The sequence below is a fragment of the Ictidomys tridecemlineatus genome, chromosome 12 (genome assembly GCF_052094955.1).
Source record: "Ictidomys tridecemlineatus isolate mIctTri1 chromosome 12, mIctTri1.hap1, whole genome shotgun sequence".
NCBI classification, from domain to species: domain Eukaryota; kingdom Metazoa; phylum Chordata; class Mammalia; order Rodentia; family Sciuridae; genus Ictidomys; species Ictidomys tridecemlineatus.
In genome coordinates, this window is record NC_135488.1 from 102,929,292 (window position 1) to 102,944,004 (window position 14,713).

Genomic DNA, 14,713 nt, shown 5'->3' on the forward strand with positions numbered 1-14,713 from the left:
GTGAGGCCTCTGCAACTTAGCTAGACCCTGTCTCAAAAAACATAAAATAAAAAGAACTGGAAAAGCATCCCAGTGGTAAAGCTCCCTTAGGTGAAAGCCTTAATAAATAAATAAATAAGTTGCCAGGTCTGGTGGTACATGCCTGTGCCTATAAATCCCAGGAGCTTGAGAGGCTGAGGCAGTAGGTTCACAAGTTCAAAGCTAGCCTCAGCCTAAAGCAACTCAGCAAGACCCTGTCTCTAAATAAAACATTTTTAAAAGTGGGGTCACTCACTGGTTAAGCACCACTGGGTTCAATTGCTGGTACCAAAAAAAAAAAAAAAAAAAAATTGAGTACAGAAGGTTTCTTTTTAAGTATATCGGTTATATCTAGTGATATTTACCACAAATCGAAACTGAAATTATTTAAACATTTATTTAAACATTTACTCATTTAAAGCTATTATAAAATAACATAAATAATTCACTCTTTATGAAAAGCAACTGTATCTTTCAAAAAAAATTAGAAGAGTGGCATTATTTTATATTTTTGACAAAAATCTTCAATGTCTCGCCTAATGGTAGATAGCTAGATGCTCATGTGTCTGTGTTCAATCTGATGTGATATGTTCTTTTGATTGAAGTATGTGAACAAAATTCAACCTGATACCAAGAGTGGAGAAATGGAGAAGTATTTTAATGTTTGCAAATATCTGTGAATATTCTTCTTTGATTCTGTTACACCAAAACTTGACGAATGTTTATGTTTATAAAGCACCAATTAGAAAACAGTAAATAAATAGAAGACCAGTAGAACAGAGGAAGAGGAGCAGGGAAGGGTGGAGAGGAGGGAAAGTAGAGGAGGTAGAGGAGGTAATGGAGAAAATGATATTCATACATGTGTGAATGTGTCAAAATAAATCTCACTGTTGAAAAACTAGGGGTGAACCACAATATGACCCAGCTACCCCTCTCCTTGGTATTTTCTCATAAGATCTAAAATCAGTGTACTACAGTGGCATAGTCACATCAGTGTTTGTAGCATAATTCACAATAGCTAAATTATGGAATTGACGTAGATGTCTATCAGTAGATGAATGGATTAAGAAATTGTGTATACACACACACACACACACACACACACACACACACCATGGAGTTACACTCAGCCATAAAAAAGAGTAAAGTGGATGGAGAATATCATGCTAAGTGAAATTAGCCAGACTCAGAAACTAAAAGGTCAAATGTTTTTTCTCATATGCAGAAGCTAGAGTAAAATAAAGGAAAGAAAGGAAGGATAGGATAACATAAAGAACAAAATTCAGGGGCTGGGGTTGTGGCTCAGTCATAGAGCACTCGCCTAGCACATGCAAGGCACTGTGTTCGATCTTTAGCACCTCATAAAAATGAATAAATAAAAATAAAGGTATTTTTAAAAAAGAACAAAATACAAATTAATAGGGGCTGGGGATGTAGCTTAGTTGGTAGAGTTGTTGCCTCACATGCACAAGGCCCTGGGTTCAATTCCCAGCACCACAAAAAACAAACAAACAACAACAAAAAAAAAAAACAAATTAATAGACAAGTGAAAGAAAGTCTAGTAGAATAGGAGAAGGAGAAAGAGAGGGAAAGGAGGATGGGAGGAAAAAGGGGAAATCATGAGCTGAAATCAATTTCCATGCACATACTGAGTTTATCAGGGTGAACTTAACTCATGTATAATAAAAAATAAATAAAGCTCTAATCAAAACTGGAGGCAATCATAATTGCTTAATAGTATTATTGTGAAAACTAGTTTTTAAAATTTTTTTTAGTTGTAGATGGACACAATACCTTAATTTTATTTATTTTTTTATGTGGTACTGAGGATCAAATCCAGTGCCTCACACATTGTAGGCAAGCGCTCTGCCACTGAGCTACAACCTCAGCCCATGAAAACTAGTTGACTAGTGTGATCTCTTAGAGTAGTGCCTGTTATACAGTACTCAAAAAAATGTTAACATTCACTGCCATCAACTCTGTGTAATACTTTTACTGCAGCTGTGTATCCTAAGAAAAAAATTCTTTTTGATCCCATCCCTTTTTTTTCTTCAGATTTCTATAAAATAGGAAATACGTTTGGTCCAATTTATCTTTTAACATTAAACAGAAATCAGAGTTTGTCTACCCACGGTGTGGTATTTTTGTTTTTAAAACAGTTCAATTGGTATAAATGGTAACCTGGTTAAAAAAAAAAAAAAAGGTGCCTCTTACTCAGCAGGAGCTATAGGATGAGTCAGGGTCCCTAGAGAAAGCAGGAACAAACTCACACGTGTCTAAACATATCCAGGACACACGTGTTGTATCTAGTGGGCATTGATGTTAATCCCATTAATGACTGGGGTACACTTGGCCTAGATATTCATGTTTAATATTCAAGAAAGATTGAGATAATGAGCCCTTTTTGTTTGAGTCAGTGATGACATCACCCACTTGCATATTATATATTCCATTAACTGACTAGATCTCCTTGTTGGATTCTTTACTTATTTGGTTTATGTAAGGTTAATTATCATTTTGAGTTGCATTTAAAGAAAGAAAAATCCTGGGAATTAGAATTCTTTAAATCCCAGTAACCTTTGTACTTTTACCTCTGGATTGTTGGAAATGATTTTTTTTTAAATGTCTCTTTCTTGTAGAATTTTGGGAGTGCTGGAAAATCTGGAACATCAAACAAAAAACCTGGTATGTATAATAGTAAGCTTGAAAAATTACTGAAGTGTTTACTGTGTCATATCTTGAGTTCATAATTCTGTTTTTCTTCTTTTCAGAGATTGCTCAAGTAACTTCAGCTTATGTTGCTTCTGGTGCTGAACAGCTTAGCCTTGCACCAGGGCAGTTAATATTAATTTTGAAAAAAAATGCAAGTGGATGGTGGCAAGGGGAGTTACAGGTAATATTTTTAACATCTATTGATTTTATTACAAAAATAATGCTTGCTCATAAAAAAAATCAATAAAAATTTTGTATCACCCATAATCAGTACCAACATTATAGCATATTACATTTAGTGTACTATGTTTCCCTCTAGTCGTCGTCATCTTTTTTTTTTTCTTTTTGTAGCTGTAGATGAACAGAATGACTTTATTTGTTTATTTTTATGTGGTGCTAAGGTTCAAATCCAGTGCCTTACACATGCTAGCAAAGTACTGTCCTACTGAGCCACAGCCACAACCCTTCCCTCTAGTCTTTTGCCTCTACATTTTTAGTACAATTGAGTTGATATAATTATAAGTAATAATTGAAAGAACAATCTTCTCTGAAGACAGTTGTCTTCCAATAATGCATGCCTTACTAAAACCTCAATCACCTTCTTAAAGGAAAGCATAGCATCATCTTGGCCTGGGATAGGCCCAGGTGTAGTCTGCCCTCTAGGAGAAAGACTTGATTCAGGCAGTGTACTCAGAAAATAATGCATTACACTGTCCTCCAGTAATCTTAGGTTTTTGAAGCAGCAGTGCAGGGAAACAGAATTCAGACCTAAGTGAGTCTGTTTTTTTCTAAAAATGTCAACAGATGGCTGCAGCATGTTTTGAGAGAGAAAGAGCACTATTCTCTCAGTTCTAAAATGCCCTTACTAGTTTTTTAGGGTTGAATGATGAGCGGTATAACTGTATTTTTATATAAAATTAATAATGGTTATTAATGCAGAGATAAACATAGCTTCATTCTTGCAAATCAAAATCTTATGACTCCTAGAGATCAGTGGGGGCCCACAACTCCCATAAACTAAGACACTTATTAGTCAGAATATGCCAAGGATTTAGAGATGGTTACCTTCCAGTAGCCCAGTGCAGACACCTGACCTATCTTTGAACAAGATTAAATTATTTATTATATGGCCAAGATTTCTGTAATTTTTCAAGTTATGTCTCAGTGATTGTTTCTGATCTCATCTTTAAATTGTGTATTTCTTTTGCTAATTCCATAGGCCAGAGGAAAAAAGCGTCAGAAGGGATGGTTTCCTGCCAGCCATGTTAAACTTTTGGGTCCAAGCAGTGAAAGAACCACACCTGCCTTTCATGCTGGTATGAAAATGGATTAATTTGTACTTCATCTTGGAGAGCTTTGTTAAAACTCATCAACTTCTTAGACTAACTCTTTGGAAGATGAAAAATGTGTCCCCTCCATACATCTGCTTAAAAGTAACATGCCACTGATAACTTCCTTTCTGAAAAGTTCCATGTAGGAACAGCCAACTGCTCGTTGATAACTTAAGCCACTTTACTCCTTGAAATTTTTCAACATGGAATTCCTACACCATTGTACTTAAAGTGAAGCAGTTCTCTTGGATTTTTAACCAGAATTTGTTAATTCTTCTTTTTGTAAGACAAGAAATGTGGGTAGGAAGGTAGGAAAATTTTAGCCTATTTTAATATTGAATGTAGGGGTAATTAAAATTCTAGAAATTTTTGTTTTTGTTTTTTTCTCTTTCACATTTTTTATTGGTACATTTTAGTTGTATATAATCAGGGGATTCTTTGTTATTTATTCATATATGCACACAATTCAACAATATAATCTGACCTATATGACTCCCCAACACTTCCCTCCTTCCTCCTCTCCTCCCACCCCCTTGTCCCTTTTATCTACTGATTTACCTTTGATTTTCATGAGATTCCCCACTAGGAATAGTTTTGATCCTTGTAGGATAATTAATTTGTTTAATTATTATTTTTGATAGTATGTCAGGTGATTGCCATGTATGACTATGTTGCAAATAATGAAGACGAGCTCAACTTCTCCAAGGGACAGCTTATCAATGTTATGAACAAAGATGATCCAGACTGGTGGCAAGGAGAAGCCAATGGAGTAACTGGTCTCTTTCCTTCAAACTACGTTAAGATGACGACAGACTCAGATCCAAGTCAGCAGTGTGAGTAATATCAAATTATTTACCTCTCATCTGGTGTGAAAACCTTAATATGCAGTACAACATTTATTACTGCCCTAGATCAGCTCTTAAACTCAGCACTCACAGCAAATGTAGATTAATGTTTAAAGAAAAAGCAAAAGGAGACATTTTACAAGATCAAAAGTTACACTGTTTTAAATACTTTTTCCTAGCCTTCAACCTTAATTTTAGATTTTATCTGAAAAAATGTATAGGGGCTAGGGTTGTGGCTCAGTGATAGAACACTTGGCTAGCATGTGTGAGGCACTGGGTTTCATTCTTAGCACCACATAAAGATAGATAGATAGATAGATAGATAGATAGATAGATAGATAGATCAACAACTTATAAAAATATTTTAAAAAAAATTTTTTTTAAATGTATAATTTCTCTTATGGGTTCTTTGGTGTGATATCCATCTACACTGCAGCTTCCCTTCACCATCAACTTCTTTTTTCAGTGTCCAGTGCTCTTTTTCAGCTTAACAAAATATAGCAAGTAACTATTATGCCCTATCCATCTATTCAGAATTAGCCTTTTAGTGTACAGGTGCCATTAATTTTGCAACCTTCTCATTTATTTCCCAGATATTTATTCATCATCTAGGTTGGAAGAAAATTAAATAAGCTGTTTAAACTGTTTGCAAAACCCTCATTAGATGATTCTTTAGATAGCCACTTCATGCCACTGAAAAAAATGTATGAATCAAGGTTTGTTTTACTATTTTCAGAACAGTGGTCCAGACCTCAGAGTGTGAAATTTGGTATTATATAAAATTATCTCACTAGACTTAATGGTGCATGCCATGCCTATAATCCCATCAATTCAGAAAGATCTCAAATTCAAGGCTAACATGGGCAACTTAGCCAGACCCTGTCTCAAAATAAATGGGCTGGGGGTGTATCTCAGTGATACAACACCCCTGGGTTCAATCCCTAGTAACCATCCCCTCCCAAAAACAAAGCTGTATGTAGTGGTGTGCATTTGTAATCCCAGCAACTCAGCTCAGAAGAATCAAGTTCAAGGACAGCCTCAGCAATTTAAGCAAAACCCTGTCTCAAAAATTTTTAAAGGAGGGTGAGGGGCTAGAAATAGAGCTCAGTGGTAGAGTGCCCCTAGGTTTAATTCCCAGTACCAAAAAAAGAAAAACAACATCTCTTAGTAGTTACCTATCCTTTATAGTCGACAGTAAACACAGTATTAATAATAAATTAGTGGGGCTGGGGATGTGGCTCAAGCGGTAGCGCGCTCGCCTGGCATGCGTGCGGCCCAGGTTCGATCCTCAGCACCACATACCAACAAAGATGTTGTGTCTGCCGAGAACTAAAAAATAAATATTTAAAAAAAAATAATAATAATAATAAATTAGTGAATAAGCCATACTTGGAAATAAATTTTTACTTTTATAAAATGTATATTATTTTTCCCTATCCTTTCAATTTTTAATTTTGTTTACAAAATAAGTCATGATTTATATTTTTATCACTGTAGTGAAATAATTAAGATTTAGTCTTTCATTTTCTTTTAGCTGCTGAGAACACATATGTGGTAACTCAATCAAAACTGAGATATATTTGTGATCCAGTTGCACACTGGATAGTTATTCTTTACCACATCTGTGTTTTCACTGTAGAGCTTTGTAAAGATAGTTCTGATCTTGGGAGAAAGTATGCCTTTAGTAAATCAACTAAATCTTCAAATTTGGAAAGAGGAAGAGTCCAGGTTTCAGGAGAAGTGGTAAAGAAAATGGTAATAATTTAGATTGCCTGATGAATGGCCATTTTTAAGTTCTGCCAGTGATAAATTAGAAATCCATTTATAATTAGAATTACCTGCAGCACCTTTCTGGGAGCTGAGAGTGGTTGATACTTTGAGACTTAACTGTGCTGAAAGATCTTTGCTAGTGATCTCTGATTAATTTCATCCTCTCTGTACATTTAGCTTTTGTAGCATCTATGATCTAAAGTAATGTTTTTTAAAATTTTTGTTAGTTATTTTTAATCTCATTTTCCAGTGGTGAAATACTTTTTTTTCCAATTAAGCCTCATACAATGAGGAATATAAATAACAGATATAAATAACAGCTTATTCTAAAGGAAGGGCAGCATCATGTACCATTCTTTCCCTTTCTTTCCCCTTATTCCATGACAGTCCTTTCAGGTTCCCTTCTAGGGAAATTAACCTTTTCAGGAAGTTGTGACAACTTTTTATTCTTAAACAGCTTAATAGGTTGCCAATAAATTGTTCAATACACAAACGATACAGAAAATAGATAATCAAACTAGTTATCCATACAGATTACTTTTGGTCAGAGAATGCTTTGTGTACCACTCTTGTGTGGGTAGAACTGGCAGAGCTTCAGTCTGCCTGAAGTGAGGCCCCCATCTGTGAAGTTCTCTCGGATAGAACTTTCTATAGTGACAGAAAGAGTCTATATTTGCACCATCCAGTACAGTGGCCACTAGCCACATGTACCTTTTGAGCATCTGGAGTATGGCTAATATGACTAAGAAACTCAATTTTTAATTTAATTTTAATTAAACCTAAATAGTCACTTGTGGCCGGTGGCTACTGTATTGGGCAGCACAACTTTAGAAGACAACCACTTTCAAGCCTTCCCTGAAGGAAAATAAGAAATAGCAATTTTGAAACATAGAAATAAGAAAAGGCAAAGTAAATGACCTACACAATAATTTTAAAGGAACAAAATTTCTATGTGCTTCAGATTTTATTTTTTATGATGTTTTCAGATTTTATGTCAACATTTCTATTCATTGAAAAAATTTATTCATTTCATAAATATTCTTTAAATGTCCTCTACATACTTAAAAGCATTGGGAATATAAGCACAAAAATCCTTGCACCAATCCTTCAGTCCTTGATGTGAAATAGATTGAGTGGTGGAGAACAGACATTCAGATAAGTATAACAGTGGCTATAAAGAGTATTTATACAAATAGGGGATTTTCCCTAATCTGTGTTGGGGAGAAGGCATGTCATCATTGGAAGACTTCACAGAGGGCTTTTAATCTGGAACATGAAGGACAAGTAGTAACAGTTTGCTAGAAAGGCAGATGTTGGGGATGGGAGGAGGCACCAGTTATTTTCTTGATCATTTTATATATTGAGAGCTGGGAAAATAGAATGCTTGAGGTATTATTTCAAAATAGAAGAAACTTTGAAGTTCTCTTTGTTATAAATTTATTACAAGTAACTTAACCTTTTACCTTATTTTTGGTTGATATATATATATTTTTTTTTAATTTGAGCATATTGAAAAACTGAATACTTTATTGTTTTGCCTCAACTAATGACCAATAGTCATCATCCTTCCTGGAATAAAAGAGCTCTCAATTCTGTAATTCTCAAGACAATTCACAAATAGATTCTTCTAAGAAAGCTTCTTGTTTGAATAAAACAACCATTTAAATCACCTAGGAGACCAAAGAATATCAGTTTTGTTCACTTGCAATAATTGTTTATTAGAAACTTAAGAGTCATAATTGCTTTTTCAAAGATGAAAAATAGAGTTAACTGTATTGGTAGCTATGAAATTCACATTGAGTTTATATAAACCCATAACTTTAGTAGGAAATGGTTCAGAAAATGTTTAATCCTTAAAGTTAGGAAGTGATTTGAGACCTTTTTTACACTATCTAGATTTTAAGAAATGAATCATATGTCTATAATCTTTGCATGAGGCTTTAAGAGCTGGTTAAATTATAGATTACCACTTGTGTTTCTCTGGCCCTTATAAGTATTATTTTCATTTTATTATGTAACTAGAACATTTTTAAAGATTGAGATTTTTAATAGTTCAAATTTGTTTAGTTGATGTTGCATGTTATTATTAGTCAAATTTTTTCTCACCCACCTAATTTGCGTTATGTTCATTTTATTCCTCATTTTTCTTTTTTTAGGACCCAATGTTGTCTTCCAGTTGTGAAAGCACCCCAGAGACCCACTATCCAAGTTTGACTCTAGCGTGGAGTCAGGGCAGGCAGCCCTGATCAAATATCTCCTACACAATTCATTTACTTCGTTCGAATGTTAGAGCCACTTGTGATTATTTCTTTGTGTTTCTGATTTACAGTTAAAATTTATTTGTAACAAGTTCAAGGATAGTGGGTCTTTGTGTGGCTTTCCCTGCTGTTCACTCTGGCATCCTTTAGCATTTTTCTTCTTTTTTAATTTGGCAATTGTAGGTCATTAGCATGCATATTGAGTTTGCCCTTACATGGTGGGAGTTCAAACACACAAAGACCCACTATTTGCACAAACTATTCTCTCTGGTTTGGAATCGGCTGCCATGCTTTTCTAGTATTATTGCAACATGTATGTTCATTACAGAATTGAGGTGAAGTTTTCTTATGTTCCACTATTATGTTTAATCTAATCCTAAACACAATGAGCCCTTAATTGGCTCACTCGGTGATCTGCCCTGAAATATACACTGTATATTACTTTCTAATATGCCACTATATGAGTGTCAATATTCAGATTGTTGAAAGGCCAAGAACTGGAAATAACATTTTCTCTATTTTTTGGTGTAATTGGAGTGGGAGCAATAACATTTAGGTGGAGCTTTTCTTATCTCACAGAAGAGGAAAGTGGCCTGCTCTGGTGGGTGTGTGCTTAGTGGGCTGTGTATGTTTAGTCTGCTTCAACTGCCCAAGAATAAGCACTGTACTTTGGTAGTTCCTGTAGGATCTTTGTGTGCTCTGGGCTGATGAAGATACTGTATCATGAGCTGTAGCATTTAGTTTTTACTTCTTTATTGGTAATCTAAAAATGGATAATTTTTCAGAAATGAAAGATTCCCACATTGACTGTGAGACATGAAACCCTCCCTAGCTTAAATATCTCTAATATTTTTTAAAGTCAAAATTCACATTATCTATTTTAATTAGGTGACTACATGCCCAGAACACAAAAGGACGCTAGTTGGCACTCTTAAATGTATTTAGTAAGGATCATAAGGAATCCTTAAAGAGTGTAAATTTCCCCGAAGCAGGCATACAGGCTCTAATCAAGGACTCAGTGAAGGAAGGATGTTTAAGAGCTGGCATTCCTCTATGTTTGTGAAGCTTCTTTGAGGCTAGGAAATTGATTTTACCATCCCAGCTTCTCTGGCAGGGATCTGTTGTTCAACCACATTGACTGCTTTGGCGTAGGATTCTACTTCTCCTCGAGTGGAAACACTTCTGAAGTAATAGACATTATTATGAACTAGTAGATGTGAGAGTACTTAGCTGAAACAAAAAGAAATTTTAATAGACAGTATTATACTATATTTGAAAATCAATGAGAGTTTATGCAATTTTAAGTGTTTACAAACTGCAGTGCAATCTGTTCATGAATGTCTAAGTATTATCAGGAAAAATGTACATATAATCAGTCTTATTTGCTCACAGAGTTCTTTAAGAAAATCGAAATGTTTTTATACCTCCCAGTTTAAGTTAGAAGTATATTTTGAGTAATATTTATGTTAATGTGCCTATACATTATGAATGAATTATTTTAGTCATAAATTTTTTAAATCATAACTTTACAACACGAGAAAGAATCAGTAGTTTAGTTAAAACCTCACAAAGTTCAAATGTCTGTGTTCCCAGATATTTCACATTTTTGGAGTATAGAGAGATGTATGTGTGCTCCCTGAGATGGGGAGCACATGTTTGGCATTTGCCATCATCACCATATTTTATAAATACGACATTAATAGGAAAGCAATAATAATATCATTTTACAGGTAGAATAATATATTTGCCTGCAGTCACTAAAAAGAGACAGTGCAAAGACTGAGTCCTTGTGAATTCAACTGACTTTTCCAAATTATATGGATTACCTGGTCTTGCCTTTTACCTTCTGAACTTTCTAATTTTGTACTCTTGAGTTAAGTTTAAGGACAGTTACTTTAAATACTGACAATAAAAATCAGACCACTGTTAATTAACCACATTAGTTGCTCTTACAGTTTTTCCTTGTAATTTTGAATGGGGCTTATCTGATATACTGATAAGTTATTTCGAAGGTATTTCTGTATCTCAAATCACTTCACTTTTACACTGATAAATATAGATTATTAGGAATGACATTCAGGTGCAGCTTAACATCTATAATCAGTCTTAAAATAACGTGTTCATCGGGTACGTATGGATTAAATCGCATAGTGTTGATGAATGTCAGTCTGGAAAAACACTTAACTGTACTAACTGAAATATCTTTTGTATAGTTACTTTGTCATATATTTTTGAGAGAAAGCTAAAAAGAAAGGAAATTATATGACATATATAGTAATATATGAGACTTATTTAAAAGTGCATGCAATCCTTTGCAATACCTCATTCAGTCGTGTATTTGTTCTCTTCCTCATTCACTATAAGGCAGCTTTCAATTTGCTTAGAAGGAAAGAGGTTATTAGAAACAGAGTTTTTAAATGGGAGTACAACTGAATAAATTCGAACCCTGTAGGAGGAAAAGAATAAAAATACCTGTTTATATTTTAGTATGTGATAATTACTTTTAAAGTATGTAATTAAACTTGACCAGTTTTCCAGCCATGAAAAATCAGTTCTAAAACCAAAGCTGATTTTGAAAAAATTTAAAAATTAAAATCAACCCTATTCATTATATAGTTTCTCCAAAACTTTGAGTCCTTTTGAAATAATCCAACTATTTTAAAAAGTGTAATTGCTATTTTTAATGTTTCAAAATGCACTATGAATACTGTAGTTTAAAAGAAAGAATGTGGGAAAGGAAAAGTAGAGAAAGAAATGCCAGTTCCAGTCCAAAGCTTTATTTGCCAAGTTTTCTTAGAATGAATTTACCAAGTTATGAATTCTTGTAAATAAAATCTATAATGGAAATATTGAGAGACTTTTGCCTAAAGTGGCATTATTTGATGCTACTGTGATGCTACTGTAATGTAATAAATTATTAAATTGTTGCAAAGTGCTGTTTTTGCCTTAAATTTTTATTTTGTGTGTCTTGAAAACTATAGTATTAAAGGTATTGAGATTGTGCAAATGCTGGGCACGCTTGGCATGAGATAATCTGTTATTTTTACAAAATTGTAATATAACTATGCAAGTGTGTTTATTAAAAGGACACAAACTACATTACTTGTATTGTGTATTTCTTTTGAAGCATCCTTTAAAATTTATCTTTAATTGTTACATGTAGGTGTGATTAAATGTCTTTGGAATTTCTTTTTTTCTTAATGTAGTCTCTGGGTATAGGCCAGCAAATTGTTTTGTGTCACAGGGGCAAAATAAATTGAGATTATTTGATCTATGATAATCATACTTACCTCAAGCAAAAAGAAATTTTGATTTTAATATGCAGTTTAATTACAAAAATTAAAGGAAAAATAAAATCTAAGATATGGATAGACTTTCGTGTTACTGAACAATTTTTACTACAGCTTTTTTTTTCTAAAAAGGAACTTACAAATTAATACTGCAAATGTGAAGTAAGACTTTGTAGTAGGAATTAGAAGTCTATATAAAAGAACCTTCAGTGAATGCTTGGGGCCATCACAGTCAAACAAAATATTACACTTAAGTAATTAAGTTGGTAGTTCTATATGGCCTTGGGTGAAAAGAAAAATATGGATCAAAATCTAAACCATCAACGCATACCATAAATAACCTCTTCTAAAATACTTTCCTCATCCCTGGAAAGTTATCCAACTAACACGTATTGAGTATTTGCATGAGTTCAAACAGAGTACCGGGTACTAGAGATACAGAAATTATTGTGATGGGGTCTTAGACTTAGGTAGTGCATAGCTCTGTGAGGGAATCAGGTGCAGAAGCAGTTAATTAAAAAAAAAAAAACAGCAACAGATACTTACTAGCTCCATGGGAGTACAGAGGAGGAATACCTGATTCAACCACAGACTGGTGAGAGAGGAAGCAACTACCAGATCCCTATGATAAGTAGGGCAAGCCAGATTCTGGGGGCTGGAGGTGTGATCATAAACAGTTCAGTATTGCTAGAGGCAGTGCAAAGCCAGGACCAGTGGAAGTTGAGGCTTGAGAAACAGGCCAATGGTTAAATCATAGATTGCCTTGTTTTTCTAGGGAAAAAAAACTGTCAATGACTTGGTCCTGAATGGCCTGAAGTTCAGCCTGTGCATGGGGATTTTTTAAAGTTCCCCATGTTATTTTGACATACAGCCATGGTGGAGAAAAACCGAAGAAAGAGTTCTGAGGGAAAATTAGCAGGAGTTGAAGATCAGTGGAATGTGAGAGTAGGTAGAAGAGTCAGTTATTCCCAGGTTTGTATCTTGAGTAAACAGTGGGATAATGGTGCCACCAATTGCAGTAAAGAACCAGAGTTAGGGGAAGAAGATGAGTTAGGATTTTATTTATAAGGTGCCTGTGGGATATCTAGATAGCATTGTCCAGAAAAGTGGACAGATATAAATAAAATACACAGCATCAGAAAGACATCAGCTGATGGAATGGTATACTACCGTGCATACTGGTGGCTGTCAAACCAGAAAAAGGTGATGAGATTTCTTGGGGGAGAAGAACAGACCTTTAAGACCCACAGTTAGGGATGGAATACTGAAAGGAACAAATGAAGACAGAAAACACTTTCGGCAAGAATAGATTGTTATGCTAATGTCACCCCATTTTTAAAAAGTAATGAAATTTTAGCTGTGCAACCATTGCTAGTACCAGAAATGAAAAAGGTAAAGCATTCTCTTTTTTTTAACTTTTATTTTATTTATTTACCTTTATGTGGCGCTGAGGATCAAACCCAGTTCCTCACATGTGCTAGGCAAGCGCTCTACCACTGAGCCACAACCCCAGCCCCCGGAAAAGCATTCTTTATTGAGGACTTATTAGTGTAAGTACTTTTCTAAGATCCTTCAGTGTACTTCACTACTTTTATTGGGGTGGGAAGGGGGTAAATACTGGAGATTGAACCCAGTGGCACTTAACCACTGAGCCACATCCCCAGCTTTTCTTATATTTTATTTTACTTACAGACAGGTCTCACTGAGTTATTAGGGCCTCACTAAATTGCTGAGGCTGCCTTTAGATTTGCCACCTTCCTACCTCAGCCTGAGCTGCTGGGATTACAGGCATGCACCACAGCACTCGGCTCATGAGATTATTGGCTATTTCTATATCTTTGGAGAAATGTCTATTCAGATCTTTAGCTTATTTTCTAATGGAGTTATTATTCTGCATAATCACTTTTTAAGACTTTGGATCAGTTTTAGGTTCACAGCAAAACTACAAGGAAGGTTTATATATTCTCCACCCCCACAGATGCTTAGCCTTTCCATTATCTACATCCCCTACCTCAGCAATACATCTGCACTGACATGTCATCATTGCCTAAAGTCTTGGTGTTAGACACTCTGTAAGTTTGGACAAATCATAATGACATGTATCCACCATTATGGTACATTTCAGAGTAATCCTACTGCCCTGAGAATTCTCTGTGCTCCACATGGTCATTCCTCCCTCCCTTCTAGACCCTGACAACCACAGATCTTTTTGCTATCTCCTTGGTTTTGCTTTTACAGAACATTACATGGTTACAATCATACAGCATTTAATCTTGGCTCTTCTAGTAATGTGCACATGTTTCCTCCATAACTGTCATAACTTGATAATTCTTATTTTTGATGCTGAATAATATTTTGTTGTCTGGAGGTATCAGTTTGTTTATCTATTCACTTACTGAAGATATCTTGGTTGCTTCCAAGTTTTGACAATTATGAATAAAGCTACTATAAGTATTTTTGTGCAGGTTTTTATGTGGACAAAGGCTTAT

General features: G+C 34.7%; 1 protein-coding gene across 10 annotated transcripts in view; it reads left to right on the forward strand.

The window, feature by feature from the left end:
• Nucleotides 1-14,713, forward strand: part of Itsn2 (intersectin 2) — a 126,350-nt gene that overhangs the window by 83,088 nt on the left and 28,549 nt on the right. For 9 of the 10 annotated variants that reach the window (XR_013429185.1, XM_005322591.5, XM_040271373.2 and 6 more), the window contains 4 exons: nt 2,658-2,703; nt 2,790-2,911; nt 3,950-4,046; nt 4,703-4,894. Coding sequence is in view for 9 of the 10 variants with exons in the window: in XM_005322591.5 (XP_005322648.2) it covers nt 2,658-2,703; nt 2,790-2,911; nt 3,950-4,046; nt 4,703-4,894 (457 nt within the window). In the remaining variant the exon portion in view is untranslated. Of the gene's footprint in view, nt 1-2,657; nt 2,704-2,789; nt 2,912-3,949; nt 4,047-4,702; nt 4,895-8,832; nt 12,034-14,713 lie in introns of those variants that run through there. The other variant, XM_078029582.1, reaches the window with a different exon arrangement.